The sequence below is a fragment of the Tripterygium wilfordii genome, chromosome 18, assembly GCF_013401445.1.
Source record: "Tripterygium wilfordii isolate XIE 37 chromosome 18, ASM1340144v1, whole genome shotgun sequence".
Lineage (NCBI taxonomy): Eukaryota > Viridiplantae > Streptophyta > Magnoliopsida > Celastrales > Celastraceae > Tripterygium > Tripterygium wilfordii.
This window is the reverse complement of record NC_052249.1, coordinates 3,270,398-3,289,408: the sequence shown is the minus strand read 5'-3', so window position 1 is coordinate 3,289,408 and position 19,011 is coordinate 3,270,398. Positions and strand designations below refer to the sequence as shown.

The 19,011-nt window shown below is 37.7% G+C and overlaps 2 protein-coding genes across 2 annotated transcripts; one reads left to right on the top strand and one right to left on the bottom strand.

Moving 5' to 3' along the window:
* Positions 1 to 844: 844 nt before the first annotated feature.
* On the bottom strand, positions 845 to 9,352 carry LOC119984006. Its single transcript, XM_038827748.1, has 10 exons — positions 8,497 to 9,352; positions 8,279 to 8,377; positions 7,994 to 8,196; positions 5,820 to 6,013; positions 5,455 to 5,563; positions 5,054 to 5,367; positions 4,232 to 4,618; positions 3,222 to 3,303; positions 1,559 to 3,121; positions 845 to 1,194 (listed from the first exon to the last, which is right to left on the bottom strand). Exons 1-10 carry the CDS (start codon positions 8,565 to 8,567, stop codon positions 1,034 to 1,036), a joined length of 3,183 nt encoding a protein of 1,060 aa, XP_038683676.1. The 5' UTR covers positions 8,568 to 9,352; the 3' UTR covers positions 845 to 1,033.
* A 3,878-nt stretch (positions 9,353 to 13,230) lies between these two features.
* LOC119984511 (mitogen-activated protein kinase homolog MMK2) lies at positions 13,231 to 18,651 on the top strand. The gene is made up of 6 exons (XM_038828498.1): positions 13,231 to 13,557; positions 14,786 to 14,915; positions 15,497 to 15,634; positions 16,391 to 16,723; positions 17,514 to 17,697; positions 17,920 to 18,651. Exons 1-6 carry the CDS (start codon positions 13,391 to 13,393, stop codon positions 18,084 to 18,086), a joined length of 1,119 nt encoding a protein of 372 aa, XP_038684426.1. The 5' UTR covers positions 13,231 to 13,390; the 3' UTR covers positions 18,087 to 18,651.
* The last annotated feature ends 360 nt before the right edge of the window (positions 18,652 to 19,011 follow it).

Genomic DNA, 19,011 nt, shown 5'->3' with positions numbered 1-19,011 from the left:
CATAGCCCCAAATCGACGAAGACTCAAATCGACCCCATAGAATTGTGCTAATTAAGCTTATATTTTATGAATTTTTCAAGCAATTAGCCGTTTTCTGATTTCAGGTAAAACTCAACCCAAATTTTGACAATACACAATATCAGAATCTTTACCCATAGAACAGTGTATTGGGGGATTAAGGGAACAATCTGAGACCGGTTGAAAGAGATGAACTTGAAATTTCGTTTTCTGCGCGTGTGTGTATATACACATACGTTATGTGGTTTGCTCAGTCTAAAGTTTGAGTGTGTTTTAGGTTTATTAGTGTGAGGGCTTGCTGTATATTGCTGCAAGAATTCTCCTATGATTTTGCATTTGAAAACAAAATGGTTAGGAATAATGTAATAATTCCTATCCATCATAGGAGGGGTCTGCGACATGCCAATATTGGTATGAGAAACTTGTAAAAATCCATTATAATGTACTTAGTACATATTTTCTTTCCCTATTCATGTTTATTTCAGGCTTTCTCCGTCTTCTTCTCTTTTATGTTTTAAGCATCTTCTACTGGACTCTGTGCACTGTTGCATACTTGCATGAATGTTTTTGCTTGCTCGAATTGTGACACGAACATCAATAGTGCCTTGGACTTGAAAAAAGCTGATTAGGGTTAAATGACCATAACCCAAAAAAGGGAGTTAGACCACTTGTGAGAACAGTTGCTGTGTTGAGGCTAACTGCAGCAGTTCTGATTGATTCCTTTATTCCAAATCATTGTTAAGGGTTCGGCAACACGAGTTATAAACTTCTAAATCTTGCCTAAAACTGTCATCAGTCAGTGAACTTTTTCTCTCCTCCATTGTCATTGAATAAAATGAAATAAGATAAAATAAAGGAAGAGAAGAAACTTCTGCACTGGAATTTGGAGTTAAGAAGACCAAAGACGCCCCCAAATGTAAATTTCGAACAAAATAATTGGTTACACTAGCCAAAGACAACAATCTAGCTAAGAGACGAGAGTACAATGCAAAATATACATGAGCACAATCAACTTCTATCTATAACCAAAACCCATGTCAAGCTCGTGACTATACATCCCCTGATTATGGGCAGTAGCAGCAAATGGTGGAACCTGCTTTGAGTTTGCCCTGAGTTCCATCCCGATGAGTCTTTGGAGCACCTCTGGATTTTTGATTCCACCTACATCAGGAGGGCCTGAATATCCATTTAAAAGTTTAGTGAGTCAAATAGCCTGCATGCCAACAAAGAACAATAATCACAGGACAACTATCACTCATTTGTTTTTGCCCCCAAGTGTGGGCCTTTGTATTGGTTGTTGCTCTAAGTAAGGGCCTTGTTTGTTGTGCACGTGTTGGTCCATCGTATTGTTCCCCACCCCCACATGTGAGGGAGAGTGTTAGAATATGTATAAACGAATGTAAAATGCCCCACTCCAACAAGTTAACTTACTGGGTTGAATGACAAAACAAAAATAAAAACAAGGAAACGAATACTTCGCATTGAGATTATTACGACATTGAAAAGTATATAGCAAAACAGTAAGAAAGTACGCATTTACCTGGTGTAGGCATTCCAATCCCGCCATAGTTAGGTTGCCTGTTACCAAATGGAAAACCTGGCAATGGATTATGTTCCTGCATGAATCCAGCCACTTGATTATTGAGATGTGGAGGAACAGGTGCACCCCTTTCAAATCCTCGTAAGTGAGGTGGAGGTAAGTTGCCAGGTACGCTCATTTGTTGTAACATAGGATGATTAATGGTAGGGTCAAAACCAGTACGTCCACTGCTAGCATGATGGATTGATGGGTGAAGCACATTGGCAGAAAATTGATAATTTGCTAGAGGATCATGACGGATGACACCATCTGAACCCATAAATTTCATCTGAGAATTATTATTTGCAGGATGCTCAGGTGGACGAAATAGGGGTCCCACATGATTCAATTGAGGAGTATGAAGCTGTGAAGAAGATGGATGAACATGAGGGTTGTGATAAGGAATATCAGACTCTCTAACATCATAAGGACCACGACGAAAAGGTGGACCCTCATGACCTCCTGCAATAGATCTTTCGTCCCTCAAAGCAGAATGCAAAGCTGCTAGTTTTTCACCAATGTCAATTGGTGTCTCTTGGGCGGACAACAACTCGGTCTTAGCTGCGCTCCTGGCAGGCATGAAATTTTGAAGATGCACAGGATCACTTACTGTAATCAAGCTATCCTCTTCAGGAAGCCTAATATCAACAGATCCATCAAAGCCACCAAGTTCAGACCTTATTTCAGTTCGAAGTTGTGATGTATCAAATTCATTTCGAGGATCAAGGCCTAACAAATGCTCTTCAACCTTATCAGACTCCATTTTTTGCCTTTGATTTGATGCTAAAACACCGCGTTCATGAATTGTAATGTTAGATCCAACTTCAATCAATCCTTGGTCTTCTGAAACATCAACCCTTGCAGACCCAACAGAGCCCATTTGGATGGAAATTGGTGCTCCGACTGACTGTAGTTCCTTCATAAAAGCTGTCCCAAAAAGTGTTTCAAGGATCAAAGGTTTCCTGGAATTGGAGACAGTTTCAGAATTTGCCTCTCTCAAATTGCCGAGTGCACTGCCAAGGATTGCTGATTCAATGTTTTGAAGTTCCTCTGATGATTTGGCGTCCAGAGTTGGAGATGGTGCAGTATCCTTCAGGCCTGTTCTATTCTGCAACAGTGAAAGGAGGTGCCCGGATGCATGATCATCAATGTCAGATTTTTGGCCCAGAGTTTGGGCCCTGGGAACATACGAGCTCTGCACAGGTGGAGGCAGAGTTGGACCATTCTCAGTAACTTCTGAGAGAATTGACTGCTCAAGGTCTTCACATGTAAGGACAGTTTGAACTGCCTCTGGCTTATTTATCGGGTAAAGATGCTCAGAGTTTTCAACAGCAGGAGACTTTAAAGTTAACGTTGTATGAGTGCTAGCAATTTCAGATATATGAAAGGGAAGCTTTGAGTTTGAGGTGATGTTCTCAGTAGATTTCAAATCTAAGCCATGGGATCCAACTTTCTCACCACCAACAATCAGTGAGAGGAAGTCACTCGGCCTGCCAGAAGAGAGGTCATCAACTCGCCTCTTTTCTGCAGAATGAGAGAAAAAAAGACTTAGAGCTTAAGAACAATATAACTTAGGTTGTAATCACATAATCATTTAAGCACCAATAAGTTGATTGAAAACTACCTTCTTCAAAAAACCACTGGGCAAACCTTGATGAATGAACAGTACCAGGGCTCATGTTATCATCCACTTTACCATCATTATGCTGGATAAGCAACAAAAAGTTATTACACAAATTTAGGCACTTCATGCAAAGAAGAAAGTCATCATGTATTATACTTTCAGAAGTCCATAAAAAACAAAAGAACGAGCATCACTAGTCGAGCCTACACTGAACAAGCTAAAGTTCATACTGGTCAACCACGAATATTACAGTATTTTTTTTGAATGGACACAAATATTACAGTATTACCACCTCTTAGCCAGCAAAATTACCTAGGCTTATCGCATCCTTTTAACAAGATCAACAATGTAGATAACAAGATAAGATTAAGTTTATGCTAAGACTGAACAAGTGATGCAGATGGCTGATATCATTAATCAGCCAAAAGGTTTTTCTCATGTTCACATGGCACTACTATAATAATCAATCGACCACACTATATCACGATGCATCGTATATTAATCACAGCCTAATTTGTAAGTTCATTCAACATTTTCATTAAACTATTTATTCACTTATTTTAGGAGGTGGAGGAGAGTGGAGAAAGTCATCACCAACAGATGGCATGACTATAATAATCAATGGACCACACTATATCATGATGCATCACTGCCTAATTTGTGAGTCTGTTCAGATTTTCTTTCTTCTTTCTTAATTTATTTTAGTAGGGGGAGGGCAGTGGGTAGAGCCATCGTCTCAATAAACAGAGGGGGACTCGTGGAAGCTTTTCTTTTGGGGAAGATCGAACATCTCCAAGGTTGCGCCCCAATGGACCCACCTTGCAGAGTAAATAACAGATACTAGCAAAACAAGTTGCCAAAGGCGAATCAAACCCAAGATCTCTGATTTTACAGTAGGTCTCAAAGTCATCTTCACTTATCACTGGGATACCCTTGTTCATGGGCTACTCTTGGATGCTTATAATTGAGAAGTAGCGAGTTAAGAATTTATGCAAAGGGAAAGCACTCACCTCAGCGAAGCCGGAAGAGCCACCCTCATTCAGTGCCAAGGCACCCCCGAGAAGCTGGTCTAGAATGGAGTGATTCATATTGGAATTATGCACTTCTGTACTCCTCGTTATCTCCTCAGCATCAATTCCTATCTGACTACTACCCTCTGAACCTTCAAAAGCTTCAGAAAGATAAGAAGTTGTGAATGATTGACCATCCACACTTGTTTTCTTATTTGATATGTCTGCTGATGATGATAAGTCAATATTTTCTTTGATTTCCAGTTTCTGCTCACTTAAACCAATTGGTTTTAATGATCGCTTCTCCTCTTGATTGTGAGAAGTTCCTTTTGACAGACGAGTGTTTTTGGCAGGCTGAAGGCTACCATCGAAATTGGGATTGTGAACCTTGTAGAAGCAGCAGGTATAAAAGGCGTTAACAAGGAAAAGCAGCAAATGACAACTGAGAAGTTCAACATTGGTTTTTCAAATACGAAACCATAATTTGTACTGTAAAACGAAGTATAAGGCAGACAAGTTAGGTATTGAACTACAAGTTCAAATATTTGACTAAGTTATAGATCCTTCCCCATTTTTTGAATATATTATCAGATTCTTCCTTAAAAGAACATCCAATAATATATATTAACAAATTAGTCTATCAGAATGCATAGAGTCCACTCCACTCTCATTTAATATATTGTACTTTTTACCATCATCAAGAGACTTGATATCTAACTATCAATATAACAATAAATACAGACATTATCATAAATAACCTTCTAATGCATAAAAATCAGAATATATGTGTGTGTATATATATATGTACAAGATTACAATTACCTCTAATGAGTGCGAATGAGGTAGAGATTTGTTTGCAATATTCTTTTCCGACATTGAGCTCGCAAACCCTGGTGGCACAAGTGGTCTGGATGCAAGAGTTTGAGAGGGGAAAGAAGGCTTTTCTGAATCAGAATTTGAAGCTGCAAGCTTCATGAGTTCATCAGGCTTATTTTTTCTATTCATATGTCCCTTATCATCCTTGGGATTGTCTAACAATGTTGTGATATCAAACTCATCTTTAGGCTTGTTAGGATTCAACTTCTGCTTCTCTTGGAATTCTTTTTGCTGTTCCTTCCTCATCAATTCAAAGGAAGCTGCAAAAGAAGTCATCAAATGTTGGGCAGACACCAAAACACAATTATTTAACTCTCACAGAAAATTTCATAGTTAATATACATTACCTCTTCTCTTTTTTTCCTCTTCGGCTCTATTCTCACTTGAAAGCTCTGAAGAACCAAATGTTTCATCATTGAATGTATCATTATTGTCCCTCCGAGAGAAAGGCACAGCCTAATACATCCAGAGTAATATTCTTCTATTATTTTCCTTTGCAAGATGAAAAACATTTGCAGAAGCCCAGAACCACAAGCATCAATTGTATCATCATCAGAATCAGAAGCCTCTTTTAGGGAAACATCTTCCCTTTTAAACAGTAAAGCATTAATCTATTGATAAGGGCCCCAGGGTGGAGCCTTGCATTTAAAAGCAGGTTAGCAAAAATTGTTCAAAAACATTATCGAATATCAAAGAGAAAGAATGTGTTAACCTTATACGGTCGAGGTGGATGATATGGCTCGTTAGACTTATTCAGCTGGTAGTGATCATTCGCACGAAACTTGGGCGCCGCTGCCCCTGTACCATATCCAGAAGGTCCTTGAAATGATCCACTTCCAAGAAGTCCATCATGCTCAGGACCTTGCCATGAACCACGAGATTGATTGCTATAACACCTTCCAGAATCTGTGTAACATGTCAGAGAATCCACTGTTTATATTACAAATTATAAGAACTTCACAAACCCACGGCCAAGTAATATTGGCACGAGGATGGAATATCAATTTTTATTGCCAAACTAAGCAGTGCGCATAATAGCAATCAATGCAGTGGTACAGCTGTATCACTTTCAGAAGGAAAAAAAAGTGATAACAACTAATAAAATTAATCATATAGTAGAAACATTTGACAACTTGGGGTAACAATTTATATTATTGCTTCCAAGATACATAGAAATTCTGCAAACACCAAGATGATCAAACAAAGAACCCAACATTCAATTGGTAGAAGGAAAATAGCAGAATAGTAACACTCATCGTCTATATATCAGTTGTCTGGCAAAAATCATTTATGTAAAAAAGGGAATCAATCTTTTTTTAGGCTTGAAAATTTACTGCAAATCTAATAATGAAGTACATATAATTCTCACAGGACTCCAAAGAAATTTGAGCAAAATCAGATCAACTAAAAAGTACCAAACCCACATCTCATCAAATCTTAACTTCACTTTTTCCTGATACAAGAGGCTAGAATCAATGAGGCTCCAACAGCTATAATGCTGGCTCTGCCTCTAACTTGAATTTTTCCTGTAAAGTTGTGAAGATGTATGTAAAAACTCTCCCAAAAATTTCAACTTTCGCATACTATCCCTTATAAAAGCAAAAAACGGAGTCCCATTTGTTCTTGTAGACCACTTCCGCTTGGACAAATTTTACGTTATTTTTTTTGTAAACAAAAAATCCATGTGTGCATCATAAGACAGCGGATAATTGCAATTTCAAATTCCTGTAGGTAGGTTAACCAACAGTACAGTAAAGCAGATTGAATATTTGATTCCATCTCAGTCGGCCTATTTTTTTTCAGGGGAATACTCGCTAAAAATTTACAAATTTCTCTCATCTATGACAAATTGACAACCAAACAAACCTCCATCCAGCCACATTATATACATAATCGCCTGCCCTTCAAAAATCAGTCGCAAGAATGCTCCGTTAATGACAGCAAAGTTGGGATGGCAATGTGATACATCATGAATTATAGTGTCATCTATTGGATATAAATATACATCATGTTGTGCTACCATAAGATCATATAAAAACATGCATATATAAGCAAAAAGAAAAAAAAATCATAAATCATATATTCATGAAGGGGGGATCCCTGGAATGGCTTTGCAGTTTGCCCCCTTCTTTCATTTACCCAACCAACATGGCGCATTAAATGGATTTCCTTGTTTACTCACCCATTGTATATTTGTATTCACAACACCACAATTCTATCAAATAGACTCTAACTAAAAGGTCCACCAAAAAGCTCTAATCTTCACAATCCTCTCATTCATTTGCAGCTCACTTCCATATCTTAAAGCTTTTCTTCCCAATTTGTAATCAATAATGGAAATATGGACAGAAAGAAGTTATTTTCTATGAGATGACCTCGGCTCGCCATTAAACAATAAAAAAGACTCAACTACGACCTGATCGTTGCATGCAGACTTGTTGAAGACTATCATGCCTACTTTTTGTACAGATATTAGGGAATTAATCCTTGAAAGATGGATATTTAATATTAAGAATTAATTGATTTCCAGCCAAAACCTAGACAGCCACAAGCTTAATTGCTAGAGAGAAAGCCTGTTAAACAATAATAATTAGAGTAACCAAGCTCATCCACTAAAAGATTCCAGATGCCACAGCGATAAATTAATGTTCATCACAAGGCATGGCTATTGGACATATTTAGAACCATGAAATTGAAGGTAGCAGCAAGTGATATGAACCCTAAAGCCAGTTTCAAATGTGGTTTTCCAATCAAAAACCCTAACCAATCATAAAAATGAAGATATGACTCAACATACAGATATATATATATGCACATACATATGGCACAAACAAGCTCTAAAGAAAAGAGTAGACCACAAATTTTCAAACTTCTCTTAAAACTTACCTGAATCACGATCAGATTGTGAATCACTATCTCTGTCGCTTCTCCCGGAAGAACGACTATCCCACCTTACAGCGATACTTCGAGAATAACTACCTGTCTCCCCTCTCACAGGTGGGGAAGAACCGTACTCAGTACGCCTGAAGGCATGCAATGGCAAACTGCCAGAACTCCTTAGCCGATCTTGGGAAGCATCCTCAAATTCACTTTCATAGAAAGAACTATCATGTTGAGATCCATACATAGGCAAGCAAGTAACTGGACTTTCTGTAAATATGAACATCTTACCTTAGAATCGATGGATCGAATCCCCTAGGTAGTTTCTTGCAGACATCCAATTCACCGAGAGATAACAGAAAATCTCTTGTATACGAGATTCCTACATTCCTAGAACACTCAAAGATATCAGTCTTTAATTGTTCACTAAAATAGAAAACTTAATTTTCTTTAGGGTTTAGGGAACCAACAAGGAAATAATGAAAAAGGCTAGAAAAACAAAATCCTACTTTTGTGATTGGATATCGTCCCTTTCAGTAGGCTGATCTGATAGATGTTGGCCTTCATTTTCCACGCTCATTCTGCAGAAATTTAATGACAGCGCCCACAAAGAACAAATACGGTGTTCTTACAGTCACAAAAAGCAGGAACTATCAGAGTAAAGCTCCAGAGGCAAAACTCAAGCCCGTGACCATTAAGTGACAACCAGATGATGTATCACCATTGGAGTCAACTCCAAAACGCTTATCCCCACCAAAATTTTTCACAAAAAATGTTCATTCAGAACCATTCCACGCCTCAAACCAGTAAAGTATAAGTGAATAAAATCAGAAAATCCGGTGCCACAAAAATGATAACTACTCCTTAATCATCATCCAGTAATGGGTGTCAAGTCTAAGCGAATTCAAAACCCTCCGCCAGCAAGAATCAAGAAAATGTATAAAAAAAACAGCAGATGTCGATCTATTTCATTCTCTGATCCAGCTCATTCTATACTAAAAGCCACAGCAGAAAGCAATTCAATGTCACCTGGACTGTTCGCAGCTAAATTCCTTCAAATCCCAGCAACCAATCACACAGCCAAATTTCGCTAGCGATCAAGGTCGAATCTCGGATGTATTACTGAATTAGTACTCGAATCTGACATTCTACGACGGCTAAAACTATAGCTCTCAAAATCAGGATAAAATGAAAGCTCTGTAATAAATCGCATAACAAGAATCCTAGGGTTTTGAGCTAATTCAATAAACTCCAAATCCTAGGGTTCCGTCTGGAAGAGAACCAAGCCGGATCGAAGAATCAGATATGCAAAGACAGTGGGAGAGAAGGACCAAAGCGAAACGCAATAACAGGTTTCGATCTATAATTAATTAACTGCCAATATTATTTTTCTGTTTTATCGATATTTATGGTCCAAAAAAAACTAATGGGCTGATATGGCCCGTTTTGAAGTATTGTGCGAGAGCCCATTTTTAGGCCCCGTTTGGAGAAGCTTTTTTTGCAGCATTTATACTACTTGCTAGTATAAATGCTCCAAGCCATCCAAACACCTTTTTTCATACACGTAAGTCGAGACAATTTCAGTAGCATTTCTACTACTTTTTACAATGCTCCAAATTTGTAGCATTTTCATAGCATTTGCATGGTTCTTTACTATTTTGTCCCCATTAAATATTCATATTTCCATTCTAACCCTGAGTTTGTCAAATAAATAAATAAATAATCAATTAATTAACCATGAGCTTATTAAATAAATAAATTAAATTAAATAAAATTGATAATTGATTAATTAATTTATAATTTATTATTACTTTAATTAATTTAAATTCATTATATTAATTTTATGAATTAATTTGTATGTTTGGAAATAACGTATACAACTAAAATATATGCTACCCCTGCAAGTAATTTATCCAATATACTACACAACACAAATGTTAACAGTAAAAGTTCAACCAAACATCTATCCAGCATTCAAGCAGTATATCTGCTACTAAAATTGTCCAGCATTTCTGCTATCACCATTTCTGCTGGCATATCTGCTACTTTACAAATGCTCTACCAAACTAGCCCAATATATTTGTTATGAGAAATTTTATTCACACACAAAATTGTTAAGTTTATACCACAAAATTTTACTTTATAAGTTTACACCAAATTAATAATAATTAACTTTGATGACGTCAAAAATAGCACCGACCCTACTGGACGATTCAGTTATTCAGACCAAGTCCTTCCTTCCTGATCGACTGCCTTCCTTCATGCACAGGGAGCAAATGTAAGCTTCGATAGGGCCTTGAGGGTGTGCTCGAGGGACCTCTCCAACGCTCAAGTCAGTTGGCTCGCTGTTCGGAGCTCTGTCTCTTGCTCAGTAAGTAAATTTGAGTGTAGGAGTTAGTGTCCTTACTTGAGAGTGGAGTTCCCCTTTTTATATGTGCCTGAGCAGTTTGAGTTGTAGTAAGAGTCGGACTCTCTCTCATTGGTTTGCTAGAGGGTTTTTCAGAGAGCAAATTCCCTCTGTATCCCTCTCCGAAGGGGAGTAGGACTCTATTTGGGAGTTAGTGTCATATTCGGACTCTTCATTGGTATATCTGACCTTAGTAAGGTATGGTCGAACCTTACTACGTAGGTCAGATGGGATGAACCACCTTGGTTGGAAGGAGTGTATTAGGAAGGTCGGTCATGACCTTCCTATCACGTGGTCCAGACTCCTTACTTCGGTGAACGACCGAAGTAGTGCCTTTAATCCTGAGTTCGGTCTCTTCTTGGTCATACAGAAGTAACTGCTTCAGTCATACCGAAGTAGGAACTTCGACTGCTGACTAGTCTTGGCATAGTTGTCACTTATGTGTCAAGTGTCCAACTTTTATTAATGGGGTTATTTTAGTATTATCAAACTTAAAATATCTTTAGCTTAGAATTTTGAGTTTAGAAAATGTGAAGTTTACACACTCATACACGCCACCAACTTAACAAGTCCCAAGGATCGAACCTGTAAACATCAACTTCTTTAGGTATGATTGAAGCAGGCAGAGGAAAAGATAAACTCTTTCTCTTCAAATACTGAACCACCAATTCCTCATCTGTGGGATGGAACCTAAACCCAGGAGGCATGACAGTTTGTCATGGGATTGAGGATAACGTGACCTCAAGATCACTCCCCGACTTTTCAGTTGATTCTAGGGCCGCCGATAATATTGTAAGTAATGGGTCTGGATCAATGCGGCCGAAGAAGTTCAGTAGCATAGCAAAAGTATTGGCTTTAGTCCGACAAGCACAGCCCTTGGCATGAGTCGAAGCATGTATAGGGGCAGAAGTGCACCTTTGACATGCAAAATGACAAGCTCATTGACCGCAGCCATGGCTCAAATGATGTCTATGAAGGTACGTTCAAATAGACCACTTCCTTATCCTCAAATTCTTGTAGTGTTGAACAGTGGCGTATTTGAGTTTCTAGGGGCCCCGAGCGAGCTCTAGAAAAGGGGCCGTGTTTTCTTTTTAATTTATTTTAAAATCAAAAAATTTTCTTTTATTGGTTTTTTAGTTGAAATATGTGGAGAATTGTTATTTTTAATTGGTTTTTTGTGTTTAGATTAATATAAAATCAATATTTTTTTCAAAAATTTGGGGCCCTGGGATTTGGGGTCTAGGGCGACCGCCGATATCGCCCCACCCTAGGGCCGCCACTGGTGTTGGTGTTGAATAATAATTTTAAAAGGACCTAATAGTGGAGGAAGAAGGCACCCATTTCGTACCGACTTCTACGTCAACTGCACTCTACTTTAAAATTTCACCCGGTTAGGCCTTTTCCTTCTGCGGCCCATTTTGCAAATTGGTAGACCGGGCTATTTGAGCAGTTGAGCAATTCTGTTTGGCAGCCTGACTTTATTTTAGCAGTTGAGCAATTCATGCTTCGACCCTACATATTTAATTTTTTTCCACGAAGACCCTACTCTTATTAAATTGGATCTCGACATCATTTCAATTTGTCAACCATAGGGCTGCTATACTTAATTGTTAGCCTTGATGTTGCCAATAGAATTAAAGCTCCGTACAAATGTTGATCTCAACTTAGAGGAAGCTGATCACCTCGAGGTAGTATGATATAGCCATATTAACTAGGTAAGTTGTCAGGATTGATCATTGTCAAAAGTAAGGGACCCCAGATAGAGCTGTCCAAAAAATCCGATTGTTTGATCGATTATTGTCAAATGTATGTTAGCGAGGATCGATGAAAAAATTGATCAAATTGTCAATAACCGATCAAACTGTTGGTTAAATTTATGTTATAAAACCGATCAAAACCAACTGTGGACACCCCTAATCTTAAATTCAATTCACAAATCTAATAAATTTCTTTATAGCCAATTAGTTGAAGGCTCTGTAATTCTCTAGCCCATTTTGCAAATTCGTAGACCGGCTATTTTAGCAGTTGAGCAATTCTGTTTGGCTGCCTGACTCTATTTTAGCAGTTGGGCAATTCATGCTTCGACCCTACATATTTAATTTTTTTTCCACGAATACCCTACTCTTATTAAATTGGATCTCGATCGACATCATTTCAATTTGTCAGCCATAGGGCTGCTATACTTACTTGTTCCTTGATGTTGCCAATAGAATTAAAGCTCCGTACAAATGTTGTTCTCAACTTCGAGGAAGGTGATCACCTTGAGGAAGTATTATAGTATAGCCATATTAACTAGGTAAGTTGTCAGGATTGATCATTGTCAAAAGTAAGGGATCCCAGAGAGGGCTGTCCAAAAAATCTGACTGTTTGGTTGATTATTGTCAAATGTATGTTAGTGAGGATTGACGGAAAAATCATCAAATTGTCAATAACCGATCAAACTGTTGGTTAAATTTACGTTATAAAACCAATCGAAACCGACTGTGGACACCCCTAATCTTAAATTCAATTCACAAATCTGTAATTCTCTAGTTCATATAGAACAGAAAATTTATATGTATGAAATTTACCATATAAGACTGATCTAATGTGACCGTCTCTGAGATGGTTCCTCGTTAAAAAAAACACATCAGGGGATAGGAGACGCCATCTCGAGACACATCATGACCATGAAATTTGAATTTTTTTCAAGAAATTTAAAATATAAATAAAAGATATTAAAAATAATTACTTATGTATATGGTGTTCAATTGCGTGAGTAAAAAAGTAATGTAAGAATCATATTTAGTTCACGGGTAGCCCAAGTATTTTCAGTTGAAAAGTTGACACACGTCACCCAAATAAAGAAATGTAAACGACTTTACTACACCTACCGACACGCCCTCCCCAAGCGCAGCCTCTCTCGACCGGTTCAGCCTCTCTCGAGTCTCAACCCCCTGTTATAGGAACCTCCGAATTCATCTCGGGTTCGGATCCGGCCTCTCGTCGGAGCAGAGATGTCAGTAGAGTCGAGCACTGGTTCGGGGGAGCACAACATCAGAGGAGTACCTACTCATGGTGGACGCTATGTTCAGTACAATGTCTACGGTAACCTCTTCGAAGTCTCCAGAAAGTATGTCCCTCCCATCCGCCCCGTTGGGAGAGGTGCGTATGGTATTGTTTGGTAAGTTTTCTTGTTCGCTTCTGATTTCTCTTGAAGACTGATATAGATTATAGTATTATCTGTTATTCAGCAAATCCTTGCTGATCTTGGAGTCTTTGAGTTTCTGTCAGTTGGTTAGGGTTTGGAGCTAGCTGTCTATTTTGGAAGATTATATTGAGTTGGTGACTTGATTTGGTTGTCCTTTTGGTTTATAGACGATAGTGGTGATCTGTATTGGTCTCTTTTGGTTGAAGTTTGATATGACAGAGGGATTCTTCTTGTTCTGAAATCTAGTTATCAGTGAAGTTATACTGGTTTGATCGAATGTTTTTCAATTCTTGTTGTATGCTCGGCTTTTCGTCCATACATACTACGTATTACTATAATTGGAAATTTGGAACAGTGTTGTCACGAGGCGGCTTTAATTTTTTTTTTTAATGATTTAGGTTATAAACATAACATTTCTCTATATCTAGCTCTGAATTTCACTCTTCTTGGATGTCCGTGAGTTGTGAGTATGGTCTTTCCGGCAGGCCTTAATGACCTGTACAATCAAACTTTGAAAGGGGGGAAGTGTGTCATTTCACATTTCCATCTTGGTTTTGGTTCTCAATGTTGCTAGGTTGTGATATTTGGAACTATTGGACTTGAGCCATTGAGTATGTCTGCCTATGAGCTGTTCAAGTAGCCAAGTATAAAAGTGCATTTGGTTACTGAGTGTAATTCAAACTGAATGCTATTTGTACGATTTTTTTTCCCGATAATTATTGGCTAGGAATCTCTTTCACAATAAATTTCATTTAAAGCTTTAATTTTGGGACGAGTAGTGCATATGGGACCTTGCAGCTAATTTTATTAGTCTCTTGGAAAACTGCAGCACTATTTCTTTGTTTTTGAGTATCCTATTTTCCCAATTGAATGATCAAGGTTGATCTGGTTAGTCATGGATGTTTCTGTGTTTAGGTGGTAGTCGTAGAGATAGGCAAGCTCATTTTTTAAGTTGATTATTTTTATTCTATATGTATATGGACAATTTTTTGTTTCATACAATTATTTGGATTCTCTTGGTTTGTTGAATTGTGACGTATCTGCTGATTTCAATGGTTTCATTATATAAGACTTTGTTTGTCTAAGCTGAGGTGGATGTAAAATGACTACACCTTCAGTGCATTTGGCTCAATCCCTCTTTGACACCAACAATGTGAAGAAAAATTTGATTTTTTTTTATTTAAAAAAATTTATCCTTCAGTGCTGCTGTAAATATGGAGACAAGGGAGGAGGTTGCGATCAAGAAGATTGGCAATGCATTTGACAACCGAATAGATGCAAAAAGGACCTTACGTGAGATTAAGCTTCTTCGACACATGGATCATGAAAATGTATGTTTCCTTACCTTTCTTATTCTCATGCTGTCGTTTTTTGACGGGGTTGTAAGTATTCTGTTATTTAATTCAGATGGCTTAGGCTGCATTTAAAATTGGAATTCATGTGAATAAAGAATGCATTTTTCATTTCTATACTATGCTTTTCCTTTAAGCCTGATAAATTTTCGAATTGAATAGAATCATGGGAATCTGGGTGATTATGAAATTATTTACCCGGCTTAATTGATTGTTTCCAGATTTCTTTGGTTGAGTAATTTTCTTTTTGATGTCCAGCTTATCTCTTTGTGTGAGAGCTTCACTGGGATTTTAGCATTTATCATATGAGCAATAACAGCTAAGGGTTTGATTGGAAATTTATCAGTTTATTGCTATCATCATTCATCAGAAAGTGACTTTGTGACAGCTGTAAATATATGGCGATTCTTGAATCTTATCATGTGCTTCATATATTCATTGGCTTTAACTTAATCTTTCTGATTTTCTGTTACATTTTCAGTTGGATAGTATTCTAATGAGTGTATCATTTTCCTGTGTTTGGTGGAATAAATATTCAATGCTCATTTCATTGTCCACAGGTTATAGCTATCAAAGACATTATTCGACCTCCGCTAAGGGAGAATTTTAATGATGTCTACATTGTTTATGAATTAATGGACACTGATCTTCATCAAATAATACGTTCGAATCAACAATTGGCTGATGATCATTGTCGGGTTAGCATCATTTTTACTCTTAGCGTAGATTTGTGGTAGGATTTATGTTTTACCATGTCATTGCAGTTATCTGTATGCCCATTTCGAAATAGATTTACTTTGCATTTATTTTGTTCTTCCTGGCTTTTCTTATAGGATTTTGTGAATTATCAGATCCATAATTCGAAACTAAAGGTTTGAGAAATAGTGAGATGCTATTATGATATGACAGTTCTTCACAGATTTCTGATTTTTTTTTTTCACAAGTTCTCATTTTTTCCCCTTGAACTTTTATTAACAAATAGTCGTGCTTCATGCTTGCATTTGTTGTTTTCAAGCTGATTTCTTGTAATACTTTCAATGTTTACCGTGGAAAGGGTCCCATGGACTAACCAAGTCTTATTGATGATAATTAAAAACACCCATGAAGGTTTTATATTCGAACTACTTGGGGTTGGCTTCACAAAGTTTCACTTCTGGCTAAATACAGAGGCACATGTTTTGTCAAATTAAAGATAACTTGATAAAGATAAAGTTCATAGATAACTTTACTTTGATGTTCATCTCTGTCATGTATTTGGTTTTGCATATTTTATTTTGTTCTGTTCTAGTCTCTGTTACATTGGAGTTCTTTTCAAGATTTCAGCGTTCTGTGTCCATTCCATAGTTAGGTCTTTAGCAGGGACATATATGTGAATACAATTAAACATGTTTTTATTCTGGATTTTCAAGTTACAAGATCAATTCTTCCTGATGCTTAAAATGGTGCTTTTGTAGTATTTTCTGTATCAATTGTTACGAGGGCTCAAATATGTACATTCGGCAAATGTTCTGCATCGTGATTTAAAGCCTAGCAATTTGCTCTTGAATGCTAATTGTGACCTTAAGATTGGAGACTTTGGCCTCGCTAGGACGACGTCAGAAACAGATTTCATGACTGAATATGTTGTTACTCGCTGGTACCGAGCTCCAGAACTGCTGCTAAATTGTTCAGAGTACACTGCGGCAATTGATATATGGTCAGTGGGTTGCATACTCGGCGAAATCATGACAAGAGAACCTTTATTTCCTGGGAGAGATTATGTTCATCAACTGAGACTGATCACAGAGGTATGCATCTTGATCTCACTTAGTATTATGCTGTTGGGTATCATTACTTTGGTGCTCCACATTAAGACATCTCCTCGTTGCTTGTACTGGAATCCCATATTCTTCAACTCATTCAACAGTGAAATGATCTGTTACTTAAGAGTGTATTACGATTTAGGGCGATGGCTGCCTTCGTCTTGTCCTTCACTACAGGAGTCAAAAAGGTTTTCCAAATTTTCTTCACATGCCTTCCCTTTACCTTGAAAAAGCAAAATGAATATATTATTTTTGTCGAATAGCAGTAGGAAGGATAGGAACACTGGCATAACTCTGGATATGTGGGATCATTGGCAGGATATGTGAATAGTTTTAATGACGTGAGATGATCGTTAAGGATTCCTTTTTTGTTTTCATTATATGTTAATAAGGAAGGTGAACAATCAGTGAGGGAATTAAATGCGACCTCATTGTACTCTTTTCTTTACTCATTTTATGCTTTATGCACTAAGGTAGTGATGCTTATGCTGTTTTCGCCTAATATCATAAAATATCGTCCATCCATTGAGTGCAGCTAAGGTTATCGCCTGCGTATGTCAATATATAAGCCAGGAAACCTATAATAAGTACGCAAATCTTATATGAGTTTTTCATTGCTCTGTGCTATTTGTGCCACTAACATTGCGGTTCATGACTTTGTGGAAGATGCAATTTATAGGAGGCTAGTTCAAATGTGAACTGCTTATGTGCTTCTTAAAACCGGGGTGATTGTGGAGTATGATAACTCGTGCATCTTTTTTCTTTCTTTGAAAAGCTCATAGGTTCTCCTGATGACTCTAGCCTTGGTTTTCTACGAAGTGATAATGCCCGAAGATACGTTAGACAGCTTCCTCAATACCCAAGGCAAAAATTTGACTCTAGATTTCCAAATATGGCTCCTGGTGCTATTGATTTGCTGCAGAAGATGCTTGTATTTGATCCTAACAGGCGCATTACAGGTACGATCAGACACTATACTGGTCCATTTCATTGTGCCAACCTTAGGATTTCAATTCAGCATTTGGTTAACATATCAATGGCATGGATGATAGTTCGTTCAATGAATTGAATGCATAATCAAGTGGCATTTAATTTTGTGCAATTGTCATAATTTTGTGATAAGTGTTATTGGTGGGCCATTTTGTTGATACAGCTTGTTTCTAATTTCCTGTTGTTTGCAGTTGATGAGGCACTGTGCCATCCATACTTGGCTCCTCTTCATGATATCAATGAGGAGCCTGTTTGCCCCAGGCCTTTCAGCTTTGATTTTGAGCAGCCATCATTTACTGAGGAAAATATCAAGGAACTCATCTGGAGGGAATCTGTAAAATTCAATCCAGATCCCTGAGGATTATTACTGTATTCTATGACTCCAAAATAAGACAATGCTTATATAGAATCATCTGATTCCCTAAGAAAGAAGATGACAAACTTTGGTCATTGTATCGGGATTGACTTGCGAAATTTTTTTGTGAGAAAGTTAGACTTTCACGTTTTGATATTGGTAAATTGAAACATGTAGCAGATCATGGGAGAATCCTCTCAAGTTCTCAGCAGAATCCCAGTAATTGTGCAGTATGTAGTTGGTGAGTTGGTGCTGGCTTCATCCTTCGGCTCTAGTCCTGGGAAGTGAGCACCAAGGTTGTTGCTTTGAACTGATGCTGCAGGTAACATTTAACTTGACAAGGAGTGCAGAATTATCTGTGCATTCTTGGATTGGGGATTTATACATGGTTGTGAAGGTTATTTTCTGTATCTGAAAGCGAATATGTGTGCGCTTTGACTAGTTAGGTGTTTGTCTATCATCTTTTCTTATATCTGTTTGACGTGAGACTGCCATAATCAGTACGATAATCCTGAGGAGGTCATTTGAGTTACTTCCTTTATTAAGCTTTAGTTGAAGGTTCTTTCTATGCCTCCATTGTAAAAAATGTAATAAACATCGGATTTTGCAATTGCTACCCCCATGAGCTTAGTTCTCTGGAGACTTGTTGCCTGGTGGAGATTTGCGCATCTCTATTACCAGGCGTTCAGGACAATCATGTTAATTGCCATACATAACCAACATCCATGAATGGAAACCTTGATAAGAAGTCTTGTTTTAACCCCCATATCTATAAATGGGGTGTCCCTGTTGTTGATGATGAGCTGGTGTAGTGGTAGTGTCTCAATCCAGCATCATTGAGATCACGGGTTCGAGGCACAGAGGCGTTGATAACGGGCAAACAAAAACCCACAAAAACCCTCATCAACACCTGGATTTTCTAAAAACC